The sequence below is a fragment of the Corvus moneduloides genome, chromosome 7 (genome assembly GCF_009650955.1).
Source record: "Corvus moneduloides isolate bCorMon1 chromosome 7, bCorMon1.pri, whole genome shotgun sequence".
Taxonomy (NCBI): Eukaryota; Metazoa; Chordata; class Aves; order Passeriformes; family Corvidae; genus Corvus; species Corvus moneduloides.
The window spans coordinates 8,500,582-8,522,517 of record NC_045482.1 but is presented as its reverse complement, the minus strand read 5'-3'; the positions used below and the strand labels follow the sequence as shown (position 1 = coordinate 8,522,517).

Here is a 21,936-nt window from a genome sequence, read left to right as displayed (position 1 = left end):
CAGACTCCCGCAATCCTGAAGCTGCAGTCTGCTTCAGAGTCCAACAGAGGGAGGATGTACTTTCTCTCACAACTGAAGCTCTGCCACTTCACCCAGACCAGGAATGAAAGCATCATTATGCCCAAACACAAAGGCCCTCAGCTTTTACTACGAAGATAACTGGGCTTTGATTCCTTCTGCGTGTATCAGACATCGTAACTTCTTCCTGTTAGGCACAAAATCCCTGGACTTTGATGCTGGACTGAGTGAGTGGCCAGGCTGCAGTGAATAAGCAATGGTCTCCTTGAATCTCAAATCTGTTTCTCCAGGAGAAATAGAAGAACATCCATCCCACTCTACAGGAACCTCATGACCAGAGCAGTTTCAGGGGCAGTGCAAGACATGAACTTGATGACCACAAACTGACAAAATAATTGAGCTTTTGTTTTACTCATGTCCTCTTGTGGCCACAAGCTGTTTTCTTACGTACTGGCATTTCACCTCATGTTAGCCAGCTCTAGAAATCACTTTTTTTTCTTCTTGTGAAGGCAAGGGAACAACACGAGTATTACTTGCATCAATCTAACTTCCAATATTAAATTTCCACATACAGTCTCAGTTCTCTGTGTCATCCCAATGGTCTCCCAGTGAAAATTAACCCATTTTTTTTGTTTCTGGTGTGAACCGATTGTACTAAAAAATTGCTTCATCTGAAAATTTTGAAACATCCTATAAAAATCCATTTAGAAATTCAGAAATTTTCAAAATAAATAAAGGATGGTTACACTCATCCATAATGCTCCTCCTTCCCTGCTGCCATGGGAATTGAGCTGAGTGGGGAATATGTCAGTTTGTAGCTAAATTTCCCACCACAAGGGTCCTTTTCTACAGCATGCTGAGAGGCTGAAATCCAGAAAAAAGCAGGTTTACAGAAATGAAATAAAATAAAATCTCATCTGACCTGAAGTTTTTATAGGAAGCTAGACAAGAATAGAAGAATCCAACCAAATACCACTTTTTGTGCAACCCAGAAGGAAGACAATGAGTCCATAACAGGTGTGGGATTGCCGTCCTGCTTGTGATATCCAACAATACAATTACAATCAACTGTACAACTACTTCAGATTTGTTGGTGTCTTACTGCCTAGCCAAGCAACAAGCTGACATCACTTCTGAAGATGTGTTCTTTGTTATACAAAGAATACCAAAATAAGGAGTTTCAGAGAATAACATAAATCAAGAGGTCCTCTTGGTATCACCAGAGTTAAAACCTGTAATTTCAGTATGTAATATTTCAAGTATTATCAAGCAGAGATAATCAGATTTCGGTTTAATTGCTCCCTTTGTGAAAATACTTTATTAAATTAATTAACCAAGTTATCTTCTCAGTGCACAATCCATTACTAATTCTAAAACTATTGATCTTTGCATTTGGAAGTCATTGTTTGGCATCAAACTGGTTTTTGCAATTAGCCTACGCTAGCAGGCTTAATAAAACTCAAGGACTCTTCCAAGAGACTACAAAATGAAAATATTCCTAAGTATGCTCAGGAATTACCATTATGCATGGTCATCTTGACCCTAGGCAAGGAGGGCAGTAAGAACCTCAGCAATTATTGACAGCACAAATCCCAAGGGAGCTAACTACGAAAAAATTCTCTTTTCTCTTGTCCAGCCAACACTGACCTATTTACTAGTCAAGTTGCACCAGCAAGGGTCTTCATTTTGCTCTCCAAGCTCTATCTCACAGGTACATATATAAAAACCCACAGCATTCACTGAATCACACTGACTTTGTATTCCTTTCTCACACTCTACCACTGATCTTAAAATGTTCAAGTTATGCACAGACAAAAAGTGATCATTACCAATTGTCAGGGAAGCTGTTGTATAAGAGAAAAGCTTCCTGAGCTCCCACAGTCCACACTGAGTGAAAAAGCCTGTTAAAATAGCACTACCAGCATTCCTAACAATTTACATAATCACAACCAGAAAAGGAGACCTGACTAGAGCAATTCGGGAAAAATAAAACTTAAATTTGCATTATATCATTCAGGAAGTGGACAGGTTAAATCAATCACATACTTCAAGAGCTGAAAACTGCTGAAAAAAATAATGACTGGAGCAGGCATACAAGACAAAGCTTATTTACAATGATGTTCTGCATATGCCATTTTTCATTTACACTACAAGGTAATTAATACAAGGCCCCCAGAGTTTCTCTCCTTCTCCTGCCTCTTCTAAACTGCTGTCTTTAGCCTCACTTCTTTCCATGCTTCCTTCATTTCTCCACATGTGCCCTTTCCATAAACAATGACAGATCGGCACTCAGGTGGAACTGAGGCCTTTAATGTAATTTCTTCCTACCTTAATTTTGTCAGTGTAGAAGTTTGTATGGTGTCTGTAGGACCCCAAGTGGCATTGGCCTTAACTTCTACAAGATGCACAGGCTTCTTTCTCCTTAAGAAAAATCCAGAAAAATCTCACCAGAACTACATAAACCTTTTCTTTTGAGAATAAACACCTCCAAGTTTTCCCAGGGCACACACTGTAGCACCCAGTGCAAAACTGCAAATATGACATTAAGAGGTAAAGTGATGAAAAAGGCATGTACCAAAACAACACACCTGCTGTTCAAAGATAACAGACAATAAAAGACGAAAATTCCTACTGTCCCAGCACAAGGGAACCTCTCACCTTGACCTTGCTATGAACTAGTGTAGAAGATCCTTTCCCCAGTAGCAGGGATGGGCATGGACCCTCCATTAGAGCCTGGGCAGCAAAAAGGACAGAAGTCATCTACCTACAGGTCACTCATTCTGACCTGCCCGTGCACTGCTGAGTGGTCACTCTACCCACACCTAATAAAAAAAGGAAAGCCAGAGACTGCAGTATCAAAAGGCCATTCCACCCTGAAAGCAGAGACCTGAACCCAAGTCAGCGGCAGAAAACTTCATTTTCTATAATTCCTTATTTCTCATTATTCTCCATGTGTCAAGTTAATTTTTTTCTTATCACATTGATATCACGTTGAATTTGGGCAAGATATGTATCTTTACTTCAGATGGATTTATACATCTGCACATACAGTTCATTCATTACTGGAAGGGGGAAAACAGTAAGTATTCCAGCAATTAAGAACCAGCAAACAGACAAAGACCTCTTTTTCTAAGGATAATGATCATTCTTTTAACATATGAACACAGAGATAAGAGTTCTTTCCAGCATTCATAAATATTATATTTATGATACTATAACGTGTAACTTTACTGTTTCTGTCTTTTTTCTCCAAACAGAGGACAGTTAGGGATGTGACCTGCACACACAACTACTGATTTATTTTGTGCTGACTAGAAGGACCTACGCTGTCAGCACGACAATTTCTCATAATTACAGCATTTACTCGCCTTACCAAGACCAGAAGTCCATGTTCTGAATGCACGAAGAAAGCTATGAACAGTTCAGATACAAGACATAACACATGTATAGCATGGACAAGCTGAATGTGTTCTTTATGTAAAAGACAGGTGATACATACTCTAATTAAAGGTTAGTCAAGGAGTATAATGACTAGAGGCCAAACACGAGAGATGGTAATCTTGATTACAGGTTGGTCAGAGAGATCAAAGTAATAAATTGGCTCAGTGTTCCTAGAAAAAACTTTGTGAACTTTTGATGAGAAGATTACTATGTCCTGAATTCCATCTCCATCGCTTGAGACCTTTTCTTCCCTTTAAACAGCCCACACAATGCAGACACTTGCTTCTTATTCTCCTGCTCTGACCAGTGCTGAAACACGGATGAAGTGGAATGAAACGTTACACAGTGAAGATTAACTTTGACCCATCAAACTCAATGGTGGCTTGAACCTTTCCTGGCCTGTGCTATCTGTGCTCACTGAACTCCTGCACTGAGTGTGAGCCACAACTCCCTAAACTTCTCCTATCAGCCCTGGCATTGCCTCCTTCACAGCCTCCTCCTGCGCTAGCCCAGCAGTATCCATCACACGCCTCGTGCCATCTCTTCCAGGATCCCATCCACACAGATCCCCTCCAGAACTTACCTGAACTGACCTAGACCATCTCTTTCTTATCTCAGTCCTGCTCCACAGCAGTTTCCCTCACATCTCCAAACACTATCACATCCTTCGCAGTGTGCTAACACCCCACTGACCCTTGTCCAAGAGCACAGAGCTGGGCTATGCTTCAGACTCAGAAGGGAACCCCTTAGCCCTCACCACCCCTGACAGCTCTGCTGCTCCACACCCTCCTCTCCCACCCTCAAACAGCCCCCATACTCAGGCTGACCCTGCACACCCCAGCCATACCTCAATGCCTTTCACAATCCAGCTCTAATGCCCTAGGACCACAATCCTCTTTATTCCCCTCCACCAAACAAAGTGCCCTTCCCTTCCTCTTTCTCCAATGAGCTCCCCCAAAGCCCCAGGGGTCCCCAGCTCACTGTAACATCACAAGTGACTCCATCCATTTTCCTGCACCCCTTGCTGTAAGGATCATGCCCCTGTTCTCCTGCCTCCACAGCCATGGCTCATATCCAGCATCCTGCAGCCCCAACAGCTGGTTCCCCAGCTGGTCTCCATCCCAGCCACTGACCTGCCTTCACTGCTCTGCCTGCCAGGAAGTGGGGGTAAAAAGGAGGGAAGAAGGGAAGAAGGGAACCATCTTCCCAGAAACTGATCTCCGAACCTCAGCTGAAGAATGACCTCTGATTACCCTGGACTTTGAGATCACCTAGCTGAACTTTTGGCTTATGATCTCCTGAAGCAAGCCCGAACAGAGACTTTCATCAGATAACAGGAAGCATTGTATTGTCTTAATATCAACCACTCCACCATATAGATTATTTTCTAGGTTTAAGCAGAGAAAAAGCAAGCAAAAGAGGATTGAATATCTGTTACTATCTTGTTTTGTTGCAACAGTATGAACTACCTGTCTGCTCATCATTACAGGCAGCAGTCACATAAGGATGCTCAGAAAATTTGTGTTTAATGTAAAAAGAAAAACAAATAGTTACCAATATTTATTTAAAAGAAATACAGTGCAATAGTTCCCCCTACTGACAGCACAAACTCAGATTACTAATCAATGTTATTTCCTGGGTGGTCCTCAAATTACTAATTCGCTGTCCTGATGTGTTCCACATAAGCAAACCAGGCTCCTGTGCTTGCTGAAACCTAAAGGACAGAGGGCAGGCCTGAGCAGAGACTTGCCAAATTCTGGCTGTATTTGGGGACTGACCTCTTTGGACAAAGAGGTAGTCTGACAGCCAGTGTGGTCCTCAGTTCCCAACAAAAAGCAATGAAAATATTATCTTTCTGCTCTAGTGCCAGTTCTCTTGAGCCAGTGGCAGTTAAATCAGCACCAATAATAGCCACTTAGAGAAGTCAAATGCAATTTGGGGCTAAATGTGCTTCTGGTCACGAATAGCAACCAAATAATTCCTCCAGCCTTATACACCTAGCTTTCATTTCTGGGTTGTAAAGCTAATGTGATTTTGCACTCTGGTCATTTAGCTAAAAAATAAAAGGCTGAAGAAAATCTTCTAGAAGATTATATCCTCAATTCATTTGGGAAAGTAAAAAAAAAAAAAAAAGAACAAATATGCAATGATAAAACATAAAAGAGTAACAGAACTAAAGAGAATCAACTCAAATATGGACTGGACCACACAAATCTATAAAACACGATTTTTGTCAACTCCTGTTATGATCTTGCCTTTCTCTACACAAATGCACCTGAAAAATTGCTAAATGCTATTAAAGATAATGCCAAATCTCATTTCAAAGGCATATGGTGAATATGTTCTCTACCCAGCCAATATTCAGACATCGGTCAGTTGCTGACACCTGTATATGATCTTCTAGAAGCTCCCTAAAACTCCTCACCTCACTTCTAATTCTCCCTCTGCTCTGTCTAGAAAACATAACTGTGCATCAGTAGTGACACACACCTTCCTCTTAACTGCATCCCCAGCACCTGGCTTTTTCCCTTGAACGAGGCTGCACATTCCTCCCAGTGCACAAAGTGCACTGTGATGTGCACTGTCAGCTCCCTGGCAGGTTCTGTGAGTGTCTCTTACTCCAGGTTTGCACAGCCTGGTGCAGAAAAGCCTTGCTCATGGCTGGGGTTCCTGGTAAAGACAAAATATGACAAAACAATAGTTTAAAGGATTCGCTTTAGGGCAGATTGCAGCTGCTTCACATCACACCAGAGCCATGATCCTACCACTCAAAGTCTGTGCTGAGGTAAGATGGCTTTGAAATGGTCATAATTTAGCATTTTTCACTCACTTTGGTTTCAGCAGTGTTGCATCTGAAATTATAGAAGTCTCCTTTCTAGTAACGTACTTCTTCGGGGAGAAGATACTTGGAACATGTCTCTGTTACTGTTTGCAGATATGCTATTGGATCATTAGCCCCGTAGGACAGGGATCAAATCTTTCATCTTGGAGGGCAGCTTCTGCATCCCAGGTACTACCTGGAATAAGGAATGCTGCAGAAAGACACTCTCTACACTTACCTGAAAGGAAGTTGTAGCCAGGTGGGGGTCAGCCTCTTCTCCCAGGCAACCAGCCACAGGATGAGAGGACATAGTTGTAAGCTGTGCCAGGGGATGTTCAGGCTGAACATCAGGAAGAATTTTTTCATGGAAAGGGTGGCTAAGCATTGGAATGGACTGCCCAGGAGAGTGGTGAAGCCACCATTCCTGGAGGTGTTCAATAAACAAGTTGACTGTGGCTCTGAAGTTGACATGGCAATGTTCAGGCAAAGGTTAGACTCGATGGTGTTGGAGGTGTTGTTCAACCTCTATGACTGTAAGCCACAAGATGCTTTGTTCTGCTGCCCAGCTCCTCCAAGAACTGCCCTTTGCCTTTTCACTGGCGTTCATTGAGCAGAGCTCGGGCAGTGGGGACATCAGTGCCTCCATGGCTTTTGGGGGAACAGCAGAACCCTGAGTGCCCAGGGATGCCACTGGTCCCCCAGAGAGGTGGGACCCAGCCCTCTGCTATCACAGCACGAATGGGAAAGATTTTGGTATTTTTCAGCTTCCTGAGGACAAACAGCTTCCTCCACGCTCCGAGCTTTGCCCAGGTAACTTTGGCGACTGGGGCTCCTGCGATACGCGGCAGGGCCGTGCCGGGCCCCGCGGGGCTGACGCACAGGAAGGCGCTGCCACGGGCCGGGGGCGGGCACGGCCGCTTACAGGCTGCGGGGCACGGCCGCTTACAGGCTGCGGGGCACGGCCGCTTACAGGCTGCGGGGCACGGCGGCTTACAGGCTGCGGGGCACGGCCGCTTACAGGCTGCGGGGCACGGCCGCTTACAGGCTGCGGGGCACGGCCGCTTACAGGCTGCGGGGCACGGCGGCTTACAGGCTGCGGGGCACGGCGGCTTACAGGCTGCGGGGCACGGCCGCTTACAGGCTGCGGGGCGGCGGCAGCGGCGGCGCTCGGCCGGACCCGGCACAGGCAAGTGGGGCGGCGGGCGCGGGGGGAGCGCACCGAGCTCCGGGCGGGACGGGACGGGACGGGGCGCGCAGCGACCCTCGGCACAGGCGGGGCCGATGGGAACGGGCTCCAGGGCAAGCCCGGCAGCCGGGAGAGCACCTGGGCACCCGGAGAGCGGGGCTGCGCTGCGCTGTCCGGAGTGCGGCGGGACACAGCGCCATGCCCGCCGTCACGCAGCACCCGCTCCTGCAGGCCGCCTTGCAGTAACAGGATGGCTTGGGGTGGAAGAGACCTTAAAGATCATGTCGTTCCAACACCCTGCCATGGGCAGGGACAACTTGCACTAGAGACCAGGTTGCTCAGAGCCCCATCCAACCTGGTCTCGAACACCTCCAGGGATGGGGCATCCACAATTTCCCTGGGCAACCTGTTCCAGTGCCTCGCCACACTCACAGTAAAGAAATTTTTTCCAATTCTAACTTCAACCTACGCTCTTTCAACTTGAGCCCATTCCCCCTGTCCTCTCACTACGTGCTCTTGTAGACAGTGTTGCCCCATCTTTCCTGAAAACTTTCTTTCAGCTCCCTTCAGGGGCCATTCACAATGAGCTACAACTGCCCGACCTTCTCAGCTGTCCCTGCGAAACCTTTTGCGCAAAAGGAACATGGGTTGTACTGAGCATGTCACAAAATCCCAGGGACAAACCCTACCTGTGTGCTTTCTAAGAGTTTATGCATGTGAGCATCCCTGCAACTTACATGGCAGGCCTAAGGGGGCTGCAGGCTGGACAAAATCTTCCCTTTTTTCCTTGGTTTTTTTTGGTTGGGTTTTTGTGGGGTTTTTTTGGTGGTTGTTTGTTTATTTGTTTGTTTGTTAGATAAAAATATTAAATTTCCTTGCGAATCTTTTTAGGATATCATAATCACCAGAATTCACTAGCAATTACAATAAAAACCCCCACTGAAAGTGAACAGACTTAAAAATCTGGAGTTTTTTTCCGAGTGTAAGTTCAGAAAAAAAGTTACAGTCACTTTCTGTGATAGTGGAAATCCCTTCCAAACCTTAACAATTCTCTGATTCTATTCCATAAATTATTAATGCATTATGATTTGATTCCTTGTATATATCACCAGAAATAAGGTTTGGGATTCTTTGTAACTCTCAATACAGCAACACAGACAGCGAAACACTCCTGTGCTTAAGTCCTCCTCAGCAATTTAATGAAACAAAGTAAATATTCAGGCAATATCTTTTTCCTCTCAGAATGGAAATAATAAAGAGGAGGGAAATGTCACTGGATACATTTCCACTGATGTTATATACAGTGTCCTTCATACCACACACAGAATCACCCCATCAGCCTTCATTAGGGAGAAACTAAAACCTGTCACTTTTACTTTTGCATGAGTAAGTGCTCAGGACTCCATTAAACCTTGAGCTACTACTTTTTTTTTCTCCTCTGACTTTAAAAAATGCAAAAGGAAAGACTACAGCATTAAAAATACGTCTTCTCTATTTGAAACTGTTGGCATTCTGAAACTACGATTCAGAACTGAAAATAGAAAAGCTGCATATAAAAAGGTCAGCTTTCTGCAAAAACGTCCATTTTGATGAAATCTTGTCTTTTTCTTCAGGAAAAGTTTGTATCAAAAATGTTCCAACAGATCCACAATTTGACCCACTTCAATCTTTAGCCCCAGAATGGATTTTGTGTCTTTTGTTCACATGAACTAACAGTCTGATGAAAGGGAAGACCACCTCTGGTATGGGATCAGGGTGTTGGCAGAGCCCAGTTGAGGACTAGGATCCCAGGGCACAGGTCCTAGAGCATCCCTCTTCCCTGCTCATCCAGGGTGGCCTGTTCTCAACCCCACCACTGACTTTTTATCCACATGCCACATCTGGGATTACAGCCTGGCATAGCCTGCCCTGAGGCAACATTTTATCAATGCAGTCTGTTCTGCATTGAACACATCACAGTGAAAATGGTGTTTTCACCAGTGGGATTAATAATGACAGGGTGCAACCCTAGAGAATGGACTCTGTCATGAGTGGAGGGAGTCACGCAGGCTGAGGTGTCCTCCTGCAGAGTCTGCTCACCCAAAATAATGTCTTTTGACCATGGAGAGGAGCAGGTATTAATTCAGTCCCCCCTACAATCTAGAACAACCAAGTTTCTATCGCCAGCATCTCAGTTATCAGGCAAAACTTACTTGGGATAGTTTTTTTACTAGACTTTCAGATCCTGTCATCAGGTAGTGCTACTTTTGCTTGTCTTATAGTTTTCATATGACTTTATGCTTACTTTTTTTTTTCCCCCCTTTATGTAATATCAAACATAATTAAATGGCAATTTTAAATAGAGAAGATGTGCTAGATTTAGGTTGTAAAGCAGTACTCTCCAAACAGACAATGTGGGGCTTTAGGAACAGCACAGCAACACACAACAATTATGGCTTTAGGAAAAACTTGAGTGGTGTGAATTCACCAAGAAGAGAGCGAAATCATTGCTTTCCACTACTCTTCAATAAGAATATTTCTACCTGGGTTTGAAGACTTCAGTCCTAAACTTCTTCTCTTGATGAGAGATGGTGTGTAAATCTTGCCACTTCATAAGCATCATAAAGTACCTCAAAACATTTACATAAAGGAAGGGAATTGACAGAGGTGCCCATTCACGTTTAAGAGCCAAAACTTCTTTAATGTCCTTGCTCACTTTTCTCCCTCTTCCCTTTAACTCTACATTTACTCAAGTGCCACCTGTTTTGAAAGACAGAATAAAATGTTAAAGTATGTAAGAGCTACAATGAAAATAACTGATTTATGCAGTTTGGATTAGTAATTCATATTCACTTTCCAAGGGCAAGCCTGTTTAATTCTTTTCTTTTGCAGCATGTCCCAATGGAGTCAAGTTCAACAACTGGAAATAAAGTTTTTGGAGCAGGTAGACCAGTTCTACGATGATAACTTCCCCATGGAAATCCGGCATCTATTAGCACAATGGATAGAAAGCCAGGACTGGTAGGATTTCATTTATTCTCTCTCCTATTATTTCAATCACCAACAATTCTTTGGTTTTCTGGTAGGCTTTAGGGTGCTCATTTACAAACTGTGCAGGTATCTACACTCCAGTAATACTATTTCACTAGTTATGGATTTAGCCATTTAAACTTAAGGAATATTGGGAGTTGAGGTTTCACATTTGAACTTACTCCTAAACAAAATCCAATAAAAATTTATTAAAAAATAATGCAAGTTAATTTTCAATGGAAATGTTATACATTTACCTCTTGCAGCATAAAATTATTCACTTGTCCAAAACTGCACTTAGAGCTGGATAATTCTGGGGAACAAGCCAGCTGTTTACAGGAATTCTGCTCTAGGAGGTCAGCCTGTGCACAAATTTGGATTCAGTTCACTTGATAGTTATCTTAAGAAAATCCCAAACTAAATGCCAAAAAAAATTTATATTAGTCGTATCAGATAGAGACATCTCAATTTTTCAAGCTAAATCCACAGGACTATTGGAGGACTATTGTGCAGGGGAAGAAGAAAAATCTGTTAAGGAATATAATCTTTCCTTACAGTTAATGCTCAGTATTTATGGGGCTGTGGCAACACAGGTAACATTAAAATCTCCTTTTTGCCAGACTTTGAGTTAGTTGAGGTGTATCTCAAACAGGCACCTGCCATTTGTGAGGCAAGGAAGGAGGCCATCCCAAGGACAAGGATGCCATACTGTCCAAAATTTTTCCTCCTCAGTTTTGCTGACTAATGCCATTGCCCTGCACATCCCAAGCTGTACCATGAACAGCAGAACCAGTAAAGCCGGGCTTTGTCTGTGTTTGTGTCCTGTGTCCCCTACATGCCCTTCACCAGTAGCCTCAGAGTCTTCCTGTATCCCCAAATAGTTTGGCTGGGGGAAGGCTCATCTGGTGCCTGGTGTGAAGAGATGGATCTGCTGCCTGGCCATCTGGCTGTTGCCTCCTGGAGCAAGTTATTGCTGCCGTTTTCCTCAGTGGAGGCACTAATTTGGATTCCTTTCTTCTACCAACCTGCCAGATTTCCATGAAATTTGTAAGAACATTCTATCTTTTGGACTTCAAGCCTGTTGCCAACTTTGTCTGAAACTGGGCAGCAAATTCAGAAATTATATCTGTGTGACTGAGTGAGAGGGACAGTTTGCATAAGTCCCATTTCCTCTGACAAGTGAGCTGGAAGTATTTAAATATTCACTGGACCAGAGACTAGAAAACCCTGGTTGTCTCCTCTGGCTGACTCTACTGTCTGTGCTAACACTTCACCCTGTTTTTATAGGTGCATATCTATAGGAGTATTAAAAAAACTGGCACAAAATCATAAAAATCAACTATTCACAAGCTCTAACTACATGCAAGTCACCATATACTTAAAGTCTTTTTTTGCTACCTAGATTTCTGAATAGATTGTAATTTTCCGTACTGCTAGATTGGCACATCATACAACATTTTAAACATGCATGGTTGTTGTTCATTGATTCTTTAGGGAGGCTGCAGCCAACAATGAAGCAATGGCAATGATCCTTTTACAGAATTTGATAATACAAGTGGATGAACAGCTGGACCGGGTTTCACAGGAGAAGAATCTGCTCTTGATACACAACCTGAAAAGAGTCAGGAAGCTGCTGCAGGTGGGTCATGACTTCAAATGACAGATTGCACTGCACACTCTCGCTGGTTTCTGGAGGTAGTGCTCGAGCTCTGTCGAGTGCACTTTGTTCCAATGCCCTGCCCTGACTGCTGTAGACTCCGAGCAGCTATGGCAAGACTGAGCCTTCAACAAGATAATTCAAAATAACAATTCTGCTGTCTGTCTGTGGCACAATAATTCCTATTTCAATGCATGCAGCTTGGATACAAATGCTGTGACTTCTTATCTCTGTGCATATGTGTGTTTCACTGAGCTCTTACAAATAAGGCTGTATAGCGCTCATGTTTATTACAAATGTAATTAACACCTTTCGGACACCTACAGATATTTAACTATGGGATAAAATACATGCTTGGGGCTTAGGGCAGCACCATGAAAAAGGAACCCCTGTAAATCATTAGCATGCTCGCTGTTTTATGCTTTTCTGGGATTATTTGTTATGAATTACTTGAAGGATTTACCGTTAGGCTTCTGCAAAATGATATTTATTTTGATTGGCTGAATGTTTCTCTAATAATTGTTTATCTAAGGCAAGGATTCTCAGAATTCCACTTCATTAGTCACCTACTTCCTGACATCTATCTGTCTTCTGCATAAAGTAGATATGCCATTGAGTTTAATGAAAGTTTGGGGGTTTTTCTCTTCTTTGATGGTGCTTTCCATAAGTACTTAAATGATAATTACATTGCTTGCAAAACATTTTCTTTATTTGAGACATATATACATACACACACACTGGCCTGGAAAATCTTAGCATGACTTTGTCAATTATTTTGTTCTCTTTATGGCTGTGTCTTTCTACTCTTTATCTCTAGTGGTGGCCTCTTAAAAATATGACACTATTTCCATTGCAACCACTTTTTCATCGTACGTTATGCAAGCAGCCTCCTGTAATTTAAAAATAAAGTCACTTTTTGTTTCTTTTCTGGTTTTTGAAGCAGCACTTTTCATAATTTCGGTACTCTTCAAACACAAAATTTACTGAACTGCAGACGTAATGGTCTTGGCACAAAGCTTTACCACAAAGCTGTCTCAATTTAGTAAAGGATTCTTCCACAGTGGCATATACATGGAAAGAGCATTTCAGGCCAAGCAGTTGCACTGGTGTATTCCTGGCTTAAAAGACAGTGCATTTGTGATTATTCCATCACAATGTGCACAGGCAGAAGGACTAGAATATATTTACAAATAAGCTCTACAAAGTTAAAGCCTCTCGTTGTTCCTCCTGCTCTTTGCACCATTTATTTTATTTTAAATTTTTTACCAAAACTTGAGGCATCAGCTCTGCATGCTCTGCCAAATTGGGCACACCAAGCCAAGCAATCAGGCCTTGAGAGAACACACAAGAGTTCAGGTAATAACCAGTGTGAAAATGGCCCGAAAGAAAACCCCTTCCTTTAAGTCCTGTCACGTTTGGAAATTATATCATGCTTCAGGAAGAGCACAAAGCAAAGGAGGCTTATTCCAGAAAGCCAAGGCGGGGGGAGTTTTGAGTGATTTGTGATTCAATGGTTTCTCAGGTGCTAGGGTCTGAGTCACAATTCCAGAACAAGCTAAAATGCTCAGGCATCCCCATTACAGCTGAACAGCACTATGAACTCCGTGAGAGGACATGTGTGATGCTGGAATTACACTGCTTATAAAAAGGGATCTGAATCTTCAGCATTGCAGTAGAATGTTTCCAGGTAGGCAAAAGAAAACCCCAGAAGCTCTCCCCATCACTAATAATGCTAACCTTTCTTCATTGCATCAAGACAGCAGATAACCTGGATTTAGACGAAAAGCTACCCATTCACTTTCAAAATACACATGTAAACCACCAAAAATTGGCTGGCACTTTCACTGTTGCAGCTTTTTTTGATCTTTAACACTATCACCCACTGTATTCCATATTCTGATTTCCAAAATTATTAGAATAGGCTGAAGTAGGACCAGGCTCTTGCAATGTTTGAGGGTTGTTATTATTGGATAAGACAAATAACTTAAACTGTCTTAAGAAATCTGTAAGACCAGTATTTTTTACTTTTTTGTAAAGCACTAGGTTACAACTTTTAAGTTATAGAACACAGAAGATTAATACATTTTCAGCCAAAGTGTGGGCTGCATGTTCTGTAGAGCTGCACAGGCAGTCTCCTGCTTCAGCTATTAAAATTATTTCTTCACTGATTAGGTAAGTCCATCAGTAAAGAAATGCTATAGTCATTGAAACCAGCTGACAGCTTATCCTTGTTATCAACTGTTAAGTGTTATTAATGGACTGAACATGACACATAGCATGGACAGTATGTTCTGTAATGTTCTTAAATTTGAGTATGCAAATTATCTAATTGTGGGTCTAATATTTTTTTAATGCATCACTGGTTGCATCTTATTGCTGAATATTTGAGAAGATTGGAAATGGGCAGTTGGCTTCCCACCCACAGCTGGAAGTCGTTGCAGATACCTAACTCTTGCAATTTGAGCTAGTTTGTGACAGTTTCATGACATGACAATGCCAGAAAAACGTGACTGATGTACAGAGTAGAATGCCATGATCTGTTTTGTCCCAACATACCCCGTAGGGAAAGGGAGGCTAGAATGGTACACTGTAAAACTAATGAGATTTTTGACCAACTGATGAAAGAAAGACTGGGTTCCTAAATAGGGGAGGAAGCTGCTTTCGTAAACATCTTTTCCTATCTGGTGACTCTGTGAACAGTGTTGGTTGTACTTTCTCTGAAGGTTAGTTACCATGAGCCCACCTTTATCTCTGCTTCACTCTCTAGTGCAAGCACTTCTTTGAAATTTCACAGTTCCCTCCTCTTCCTTCCCCTCTGAACCACACACAGATGTACAGACCCAAGTACATCGTGCACACACACAAGGCTGTCCAACCTCAATACATAATCTGAGTACAACGTTTGTTCATTATTTTGAGCCAAATTGCATTACCCTATTGAGTAATACTTGACAAAATAGATAACACTGGAAACCAGCACTTATCACTATGCACACAGCATAGTATGTTGGGCTGTGGTAAAAGTTCCTAAACACTATGACAATAGCAATAATACAAAAGAAATTCAATTAGAGAACAGACAAAAGATATTCAAAAGCAATCTGTAGTTCTTGACAAAACACAAAATGAGAGACCAATGTTTAATCAGGAATACAACTGGATGGTTAGTGAAGAGCAGCCTTAGAAGAGGAAGCAATGTACACTTCATAAGTGGCCTGTGCAGCTGTTTTCTAGACAGATAAGGACTCCTTAGGATCAAGATTCCTGGTGCTGTTACTGAGTCTGGAGAACAGTATGTCAAGGAGTCTCCAGCACCACAGCCAAGCACACCTCACGTAAAAGATCTCCCTGAGATTTTTTTATAAAATTAAGAAAATCTTCTATTCTGACTGTTTGCTGAAACATCTTTACATAAATATGTTTGTTGTTCTGTGAAAATAAGAATGGAAATCGTGAAAGAAGAGAGAATTTGCCTGCCTCAGTTGCAATACAAAGTTTTGGGCACCCTCGGGGGTTGTGAAGGGCAAAGAGTAGAAGTCCAAGCAGGAAGGTGGGTGTGCCTGGCACCCCTGCTTTTAGAACACAGGGACCATCCCTATTCTCTCACCATTAGAGAAATAACTATGGAACATGGCATTCCTACTTAGACTGCTTACATTTCCAAAATGATCTGCAGGCAAAAAGAAACACCAGTCAGGAAATATGTCATTTGAAAAAGTTATAAGCACTTGGTGTGGTCACTGCTAACTCTCTGTAATTTGCTTCTCTATTTCTTGCTTTCATTGAAACATCTCTTCTTCTTGACATTAATCTGGTATAAATGCACATATTGTATTAAAATCAGGATCATCATTTTAGGTTAAAATCCTTCACATTTGCTTCTTACATTATTATTACTTCTCTAGTCAGTAAATTGGATTCCTTTTTATAGCAGAGCAGCCTTTTGTTGCTGTGCTCTTCAGTGGGAGACAGAACAGCACAGTCACTTTCTAAGGTTAAATTCTCTGTCCATCTTCCTACAGAGCTCTTTCTCCCCCCAGAAGCAGTTTTGGAAAGGGAAGAGGGAGAAAATATTCAGAGGCAGTGGGGAAAGAGCAGGGAAACTATGCCTATGGTTCTTTCTCCTTAAAATCTAGATGGAGAAAAACAAAGCGGATTAGTCACAAGGAGATGGTTTGTGCTGTTGTTATGACAACAAAATGTAAAGGGCAGATGTTAAGCTTTGAAGAGCTGCCTAGCACTTCTAGGAACCAAATTGCAGGTGTAAGGGACTGCATGACCTTGGCTCGTGGACAATTACATCCTAGCTTTCAGAAGGAATGTTTTTATGTGACAGTGTACCTGTCCCTGATGTAAGCTCCTGTGCAATACACGAGGAGATTTAGTGCAGAGATGACTGGTGAAATGCAGAGACTCTCATGGAAGACAGGCACTGTCCATATACCTGACTCACATGCCAAAATCCTGGGTTGGGGGAGAGCAGCCAGGCTGCAGTGCACTCGGGGAGCCAGGGCAGGGGAGGCTCAGAGGAGCCTGGGAATCAGAGATGGGCACTGTGCCCCCGTGTCCCACTGCTCCATTTAGGAATGATGCTGGTGGGCAACTGCCTGTTCAGCTCAGGGATGTCCTTCCCCCCACACACTCCAAGCTGGAAACCTGGAGTGCTCCTCAGGTGCTTGCTAGAGAAGAAGTAGCTCCGAGGAGTGCAGCCTGGCCCAAGTGTGGCTCTCAGGAAGAGCCACTGTCTGTGCTGTGCTCTGTGATGGGTGCAGGACAACCCCATCAGGACAAAGGCAGAAATTCCCAGAATCACCCTACTCATAACTGAAGCCCTTATTTATGCTCTAGTCTCAAGATAACTTCTGAAAGCAATTCCTTCTCGTTAATGGCAGCATGCATCTGTGTTACTTCACTGTTTATGGTATTCGGGGTGAAATCTGATTACATAAATCTTCCTTTATAAAAGTGAAATAACAGATTTTGGGAATAAGAAGGGCTGCTCTGCTCCTTTACCATTGAAGCCTGAGTTAATGAGTATACTGTGTGCTCTGGGGATCAATTTGCTGTAAATTATGTATATTCATGAAATTCACCTAATTCTCACAGCAGATTCTCCAGTATTGGTGAACTCTACCTACTCCCCAGCCCTGCTAGAGCCTAAAATGAGGGGTGGGGAGGGCAGTGGGATTATGCCTGAATAAGCAGGTCTGTGGACACACACACCATTAACACCTTGGGGTCTGTTTACAAAGGGAGAGGTCAGGCAGAAGCACCAGAGCTGCCGATTCACAGCAACCAGTTATATAAAAACAAGCTTTCAGAAGTTACAGTAAGTAGTTGGGAAATATTACTTTAGTTACATTGCTTTCTCCTACATGGCTCTGGCTGTTTTTATGGGAAGGTCTGGAATAGCATCTGAAAGTATCTTCTGTCATCTAAAACAACATATATTAACATTAAGGCAATTCTTTCCATGTAAAATTCACCATTTCTATGTAGTACAAGCAAATATATCTTTACATGATGCTATTTAAAACAGTAACAGAGCAATGCATTCCTGATTCTGTCATGCTCTTGGTTAGAATGCCCGGTTTGTTTCCATCTGCAATGGGAACTGAACATCACTGTGCTTCTCCAGATAGAACTAAATGAACATATAAAGGTTCCTTAGTTCAAGTGACTGTTTACAAAAGCCTCTGTACCAGAAAGGAACATGCATGAGGAATCATAAGATTATTTATTTCAGTACATCAAAGAAAGTGGACAAAATAGCATTAGGTCTGAAACAGGACATTCCAGTTGGTCCTTGACAAACAATTCTAATAAGCCCTGTGCTGAGAAACAGTTGCAAAGAGTGGAAACATCCATCGATGTTTAAGTTGCAGTTTCCCGTTAAAGCTTACAAAAGGGTGAGAATGGAACAAAACAGAGAAAGTTCCTAATAAACCACGGAAGATCCATTTCAAAATGTTATTTACCCATATTTAGCACGCGTGCAGCCTGCCAGATCAAAAACTCAACATGCTAAAGTAGGACATGTGTTTTGAACCAGTGTGTCCTGCTGTCTAATTCAGATTGTACTAGACTGCTCCCAGTGAGTTTTTCAGAACAACCATTAAAGCTGTTTACAGAAAATTTTGGCATGCAAATGGGAAACCCCAGACAGAAGTCTGTTTGCTAAAGCAGCTAGGTGCCTGCTCCTAGCAACTGCAGCCTGGTGACTGCATGTCAGCTAATAAAGGGTTTTAAAAAGGATTGATAGAAGACTGAAGAAGGTTACTTGTTAGAAGTAAAATATTTTGGGGTTTCTAGTTATTATTTAAAGAACACAACTCTAGAAAAGTTTATAATGTTTCAGTTTGTTTTTGTAGAATGAATAAGAGTTAACTTACAGACAGAAGTAAAAATACAAGCAAACTAAATAACCTCCTGTGGGCTTTGTTTGTTCTGAAATTTTAAGAGCCCAGTTGCAGTTGAACATCTGCCTGAGAGATTAGTTAATAATACTCAGGTCTTTGTGCCCAGAGGAGGAGGGGGATGTGGGGATCAGTCCTCTGTGTCCTCTGATGTTTTACCCTTTTCATAGGGAACACAGTATTTTTATTTACTTTCAAATAAATCTCATTTAAACAGGAAGTTATTTATTCTCAAATGAATCTCAAATAAAAGCATCACTAGATTATTCATCCCTCCCTGTCTGTACAGTTCTACTGTCTGATTATGATTTCTGCAGAAATGTATTTTCTGTAGCTGTATCTCACCCTACCTGCTCAGAAATCTGCTGCTTCTATAGACTATTCCTTGAGTGGTTTTAGTGGCTGCTGGGAGGGACTCAGCAGTGCAATTTGAGGGGTGGAGAAAAAGACCTCTGCCTTCACAGCTCATTCACTGTGCTTTTACAACTTTGCCTATTGCAATTTGGTTGCACATGCCCTAAAGAAATTATGATCTTCTGGAAGTTATCCATCATATGCTATGAAAAACAGACCTGTTTATTAGGACTTCCCACACATCACAGGAGTTTTATAAAACAATGAGGTTCCCTTTAAGGTCTCTCACATATTTTGAGAAGGGAAGGGGAAATCTAAAAATAAAGTACAACAAGAGCAGTCTAAATAGATAGTGTTGCAGGTACTTCCTCTTAAAGACCTAGATAAAACAGAGACATCTTTCTAGTAGAAGAAGATTTTTTAGTAAGAATACTGCCTGTTTAAGTACAAGGTTTCAAAAAACTCCCAAGCATTTAACCTTTGCCAGGCTAGCACAAGGACCGACTTTCTTTGTATTCTGCTATTGTCTTCATTAGACTTTCTGCCTGGATGCATAAACAAAGGTAGAAAACAAATCAAGGCCAAGTGGTATTTGTCATATTTGAAGGTGAAAACGGGAAATATGTATGTACAGCTATGCCTTCCCACCCACACAGTCAAGATACACAACTAAACCAAATCTTTCTTTCTTTCAAACAAATAAAATGATAGAGAAAAGGGGGTTTTTCTCCCTGCTTTTGATTTTATGAAAGATGAGATATTTGCTTACCCAGAAAGATGCTTAGTATCAGACTTAATAAAATAATCATTTCACAAGTTAGCAATAGGGAAGGAAATGTATTTTTGCTTGACTTTGTATTGCTGCTTCCTATCTCTCCTCCCTTCCATCAGCTTCTTTAAATATTCATTCAATATGAACAAACACTTCAATGATCATACTAGCTAATGCTTGCTTGCCTCCAAGTAAATCTCCTATTGCATACAATTAAAAGGCTCAAGAAGGTTTTTTCTAGCAGAAATGAGAAGAAATACAGCTGATGGTTTTAAGAGTTAAAAAGAGAAAAATAAAAAGGAAAGAAATAAGAAAAAAAAGACCAAATTCTGAAGCAATTTTCAGAACTGGAAAGCACCAAAACCTACTCAAGTCCTTTTCTAAGGTCACCTTGAAAACACGGAGATAACCAGGCAAACCCCTGATTGATTTTCTAAAGGTTTCACAGCACATCCTTCTACATTACAAGCAGAGACCAACTAACACCTAATCCCCTGCTTTAACCACTGAAAATAGACCCAGCTGCTCATGTAGTGCACATCCAGAATTCACTGATGGGTGTGTACACCTTTGACACATGAAAAGCAGTCAGTGTTTGTGTGGCTGGGAGTGACCCACTTTGTGATGGACCTGCCCACAGGAAAATCAGCTAAAATTTGAAAAATGTAAGCAGCGGGAAGAAAAGAAGAGCAAGAGAATGACTCTGGTCTAGATTTCTTCATTCCTGTCAGAGTAAGCAGTAAATTCCAGATACTAAAACTGACAGTAGTTTGGTGTTCTTTTTGAAAGCACATGTATTTTAAAATGTCATAATATGTATTTTAAAGTTTCTCAATGACCTTGCAACTTACAGAATCAAACCTTGCATTTCCCCAGCCACTGTATCATGCACCTTTAACATACTCCAAATAGTTCAAGCTGTTTAAAAATTTGGCTAAAGGGCATAAATGCTGCATGCTGTAATGTACAAACTGTTTTTGCAGGAATGCCTCTTTGTTTTTCTCCGTGATCTAGTAAGATACTGTCATAACAGATGTCCCTGAAGTAGAAAGAGTGCATGCCAGGTGGTGGTAGGAAGGTTTTCTCCAAGGAAATGTCATCAGCACTCACAGAAAATTGTCACCTGTTCAGAATGAAAGTTCAAGTTCCCCTGTTTGCTTAAATTTAGCATCATGCTGGTAGTTCTTGAGAAGAAGCCAGTCCAAATAAGATCATTTGTTGTTTGTTGTAATTCGTGACATGGAAAGACCTCATTGGAACAGAAGAGAGGAGAAAGAAAACTTCTGTGAACAACAAAATTACAGTAATATTAGCAGACATTTTGATGTGAAAGAAGAAAAGCGAATCCTCAATTTCTCTTTGTTGGTATTTATCAAAAGACAATTATAAATCTTCTCCTTAAATGTTTAAACTTATTAATACAATTTTGCATAACTAGAGAATCCACACTCTTCTTCCTCTTCTGGCTGCTAGTGTTCATGTCACACTAAGTTAGGATTCCCCCATCTCAAGCCATTTTTGGTTAATATTCCTTAATTTTCCTACGTATACTACTCTTTTGCTGATAGGAGATAATTTTCAATTAGTCATTCAGAAATCAAGGTCATGTTGAGCAAATTCTGCCCTCAGCCAAAGACAAAATGGAAGTGTAGAACAACAAGAGCTGACAGTAGGGGAATAATAAGGGAATACCAAGTGGTGCATCCCGAAGTGTAATTACAGCTGAGAAGTATAAAACACAGGCAGAAAATTTTTAGTGTTATTATTTTTCCAGAGTCAAACACGTGGTTATTGTGACTTCTAGTAGCTATTGTTACTTAATAAGTTGCAGTTCTTGAGATATTTAGTGTTACAATTTATTTATCAATTTATTACTGATGAGTTGCAATCCATCTGCTCCTTTACTGCAAAAGGGGCTGTTCCAGGAGCACAAGTGGCAGCCCTCTGTTGACCTTCTTGGCATCTACTCAAACTGAATCAAGTTGAAGAAGCACCAGCCAGACATAAGTATGGGAATTGCTATGGACACAGCTTTATGAGTTAGAGAAGAAAGAAAGGGGTGAAAAAGTGAATTTCCACTCCATCTCTTGATTCAGATAGGTTTCTCTTAATGAAACAAAGAAAAGGAGAGAAAGAGTTTTTGAAAGTTTTGCATATGAATAGTGTGTAAAAACGCTGGGGAAGTCCCTAATAACCGGCATCCTTTGTGGGGAATTTTAACACATCCCACTGTCAGAATTTTTTTTTAAGAGTCTCTTCTAC

The 21,936-nt window shown here is 41.6% G+C and overlaps 1 protein-coding gene across 4 annotated transcripts in view; it reads left to right on the top strand.

Moving 5' to 3' along the window:
• Positions 1 to 7,184: 7,184 nt before the first annotated feature.
• Positions 7,185 to 21,936, top strand: part of STAT4 (signal transducer and activator of transcription 4) — a 41,431-nt gene continuing 26,679 nt past the window's right edge. For all 4 annotated transcript variants that reach the window (XM_032114271.1, XM_032114272.1, XM_032114269.1 and 1 more), the window contains exons 1-3: positions 7,185 to 7,466; positions 10,338 to 10,466; positions 11,970 to 12,114. In XM_032114271.1, the coding sequence (XP_031970162.1) occupies positions 10,339 to 10,466; positions 11,970 to 12,114 (273 nt within the window). In that variant the 5' untranslated portion in view covers positions 7,185 to 7,466; position 10,338. The remainder of the gene's footprint in view (positions 7,467 to 10,337; positions 10,467 to 11,969; positions 12,115 to 21,936) is intronic.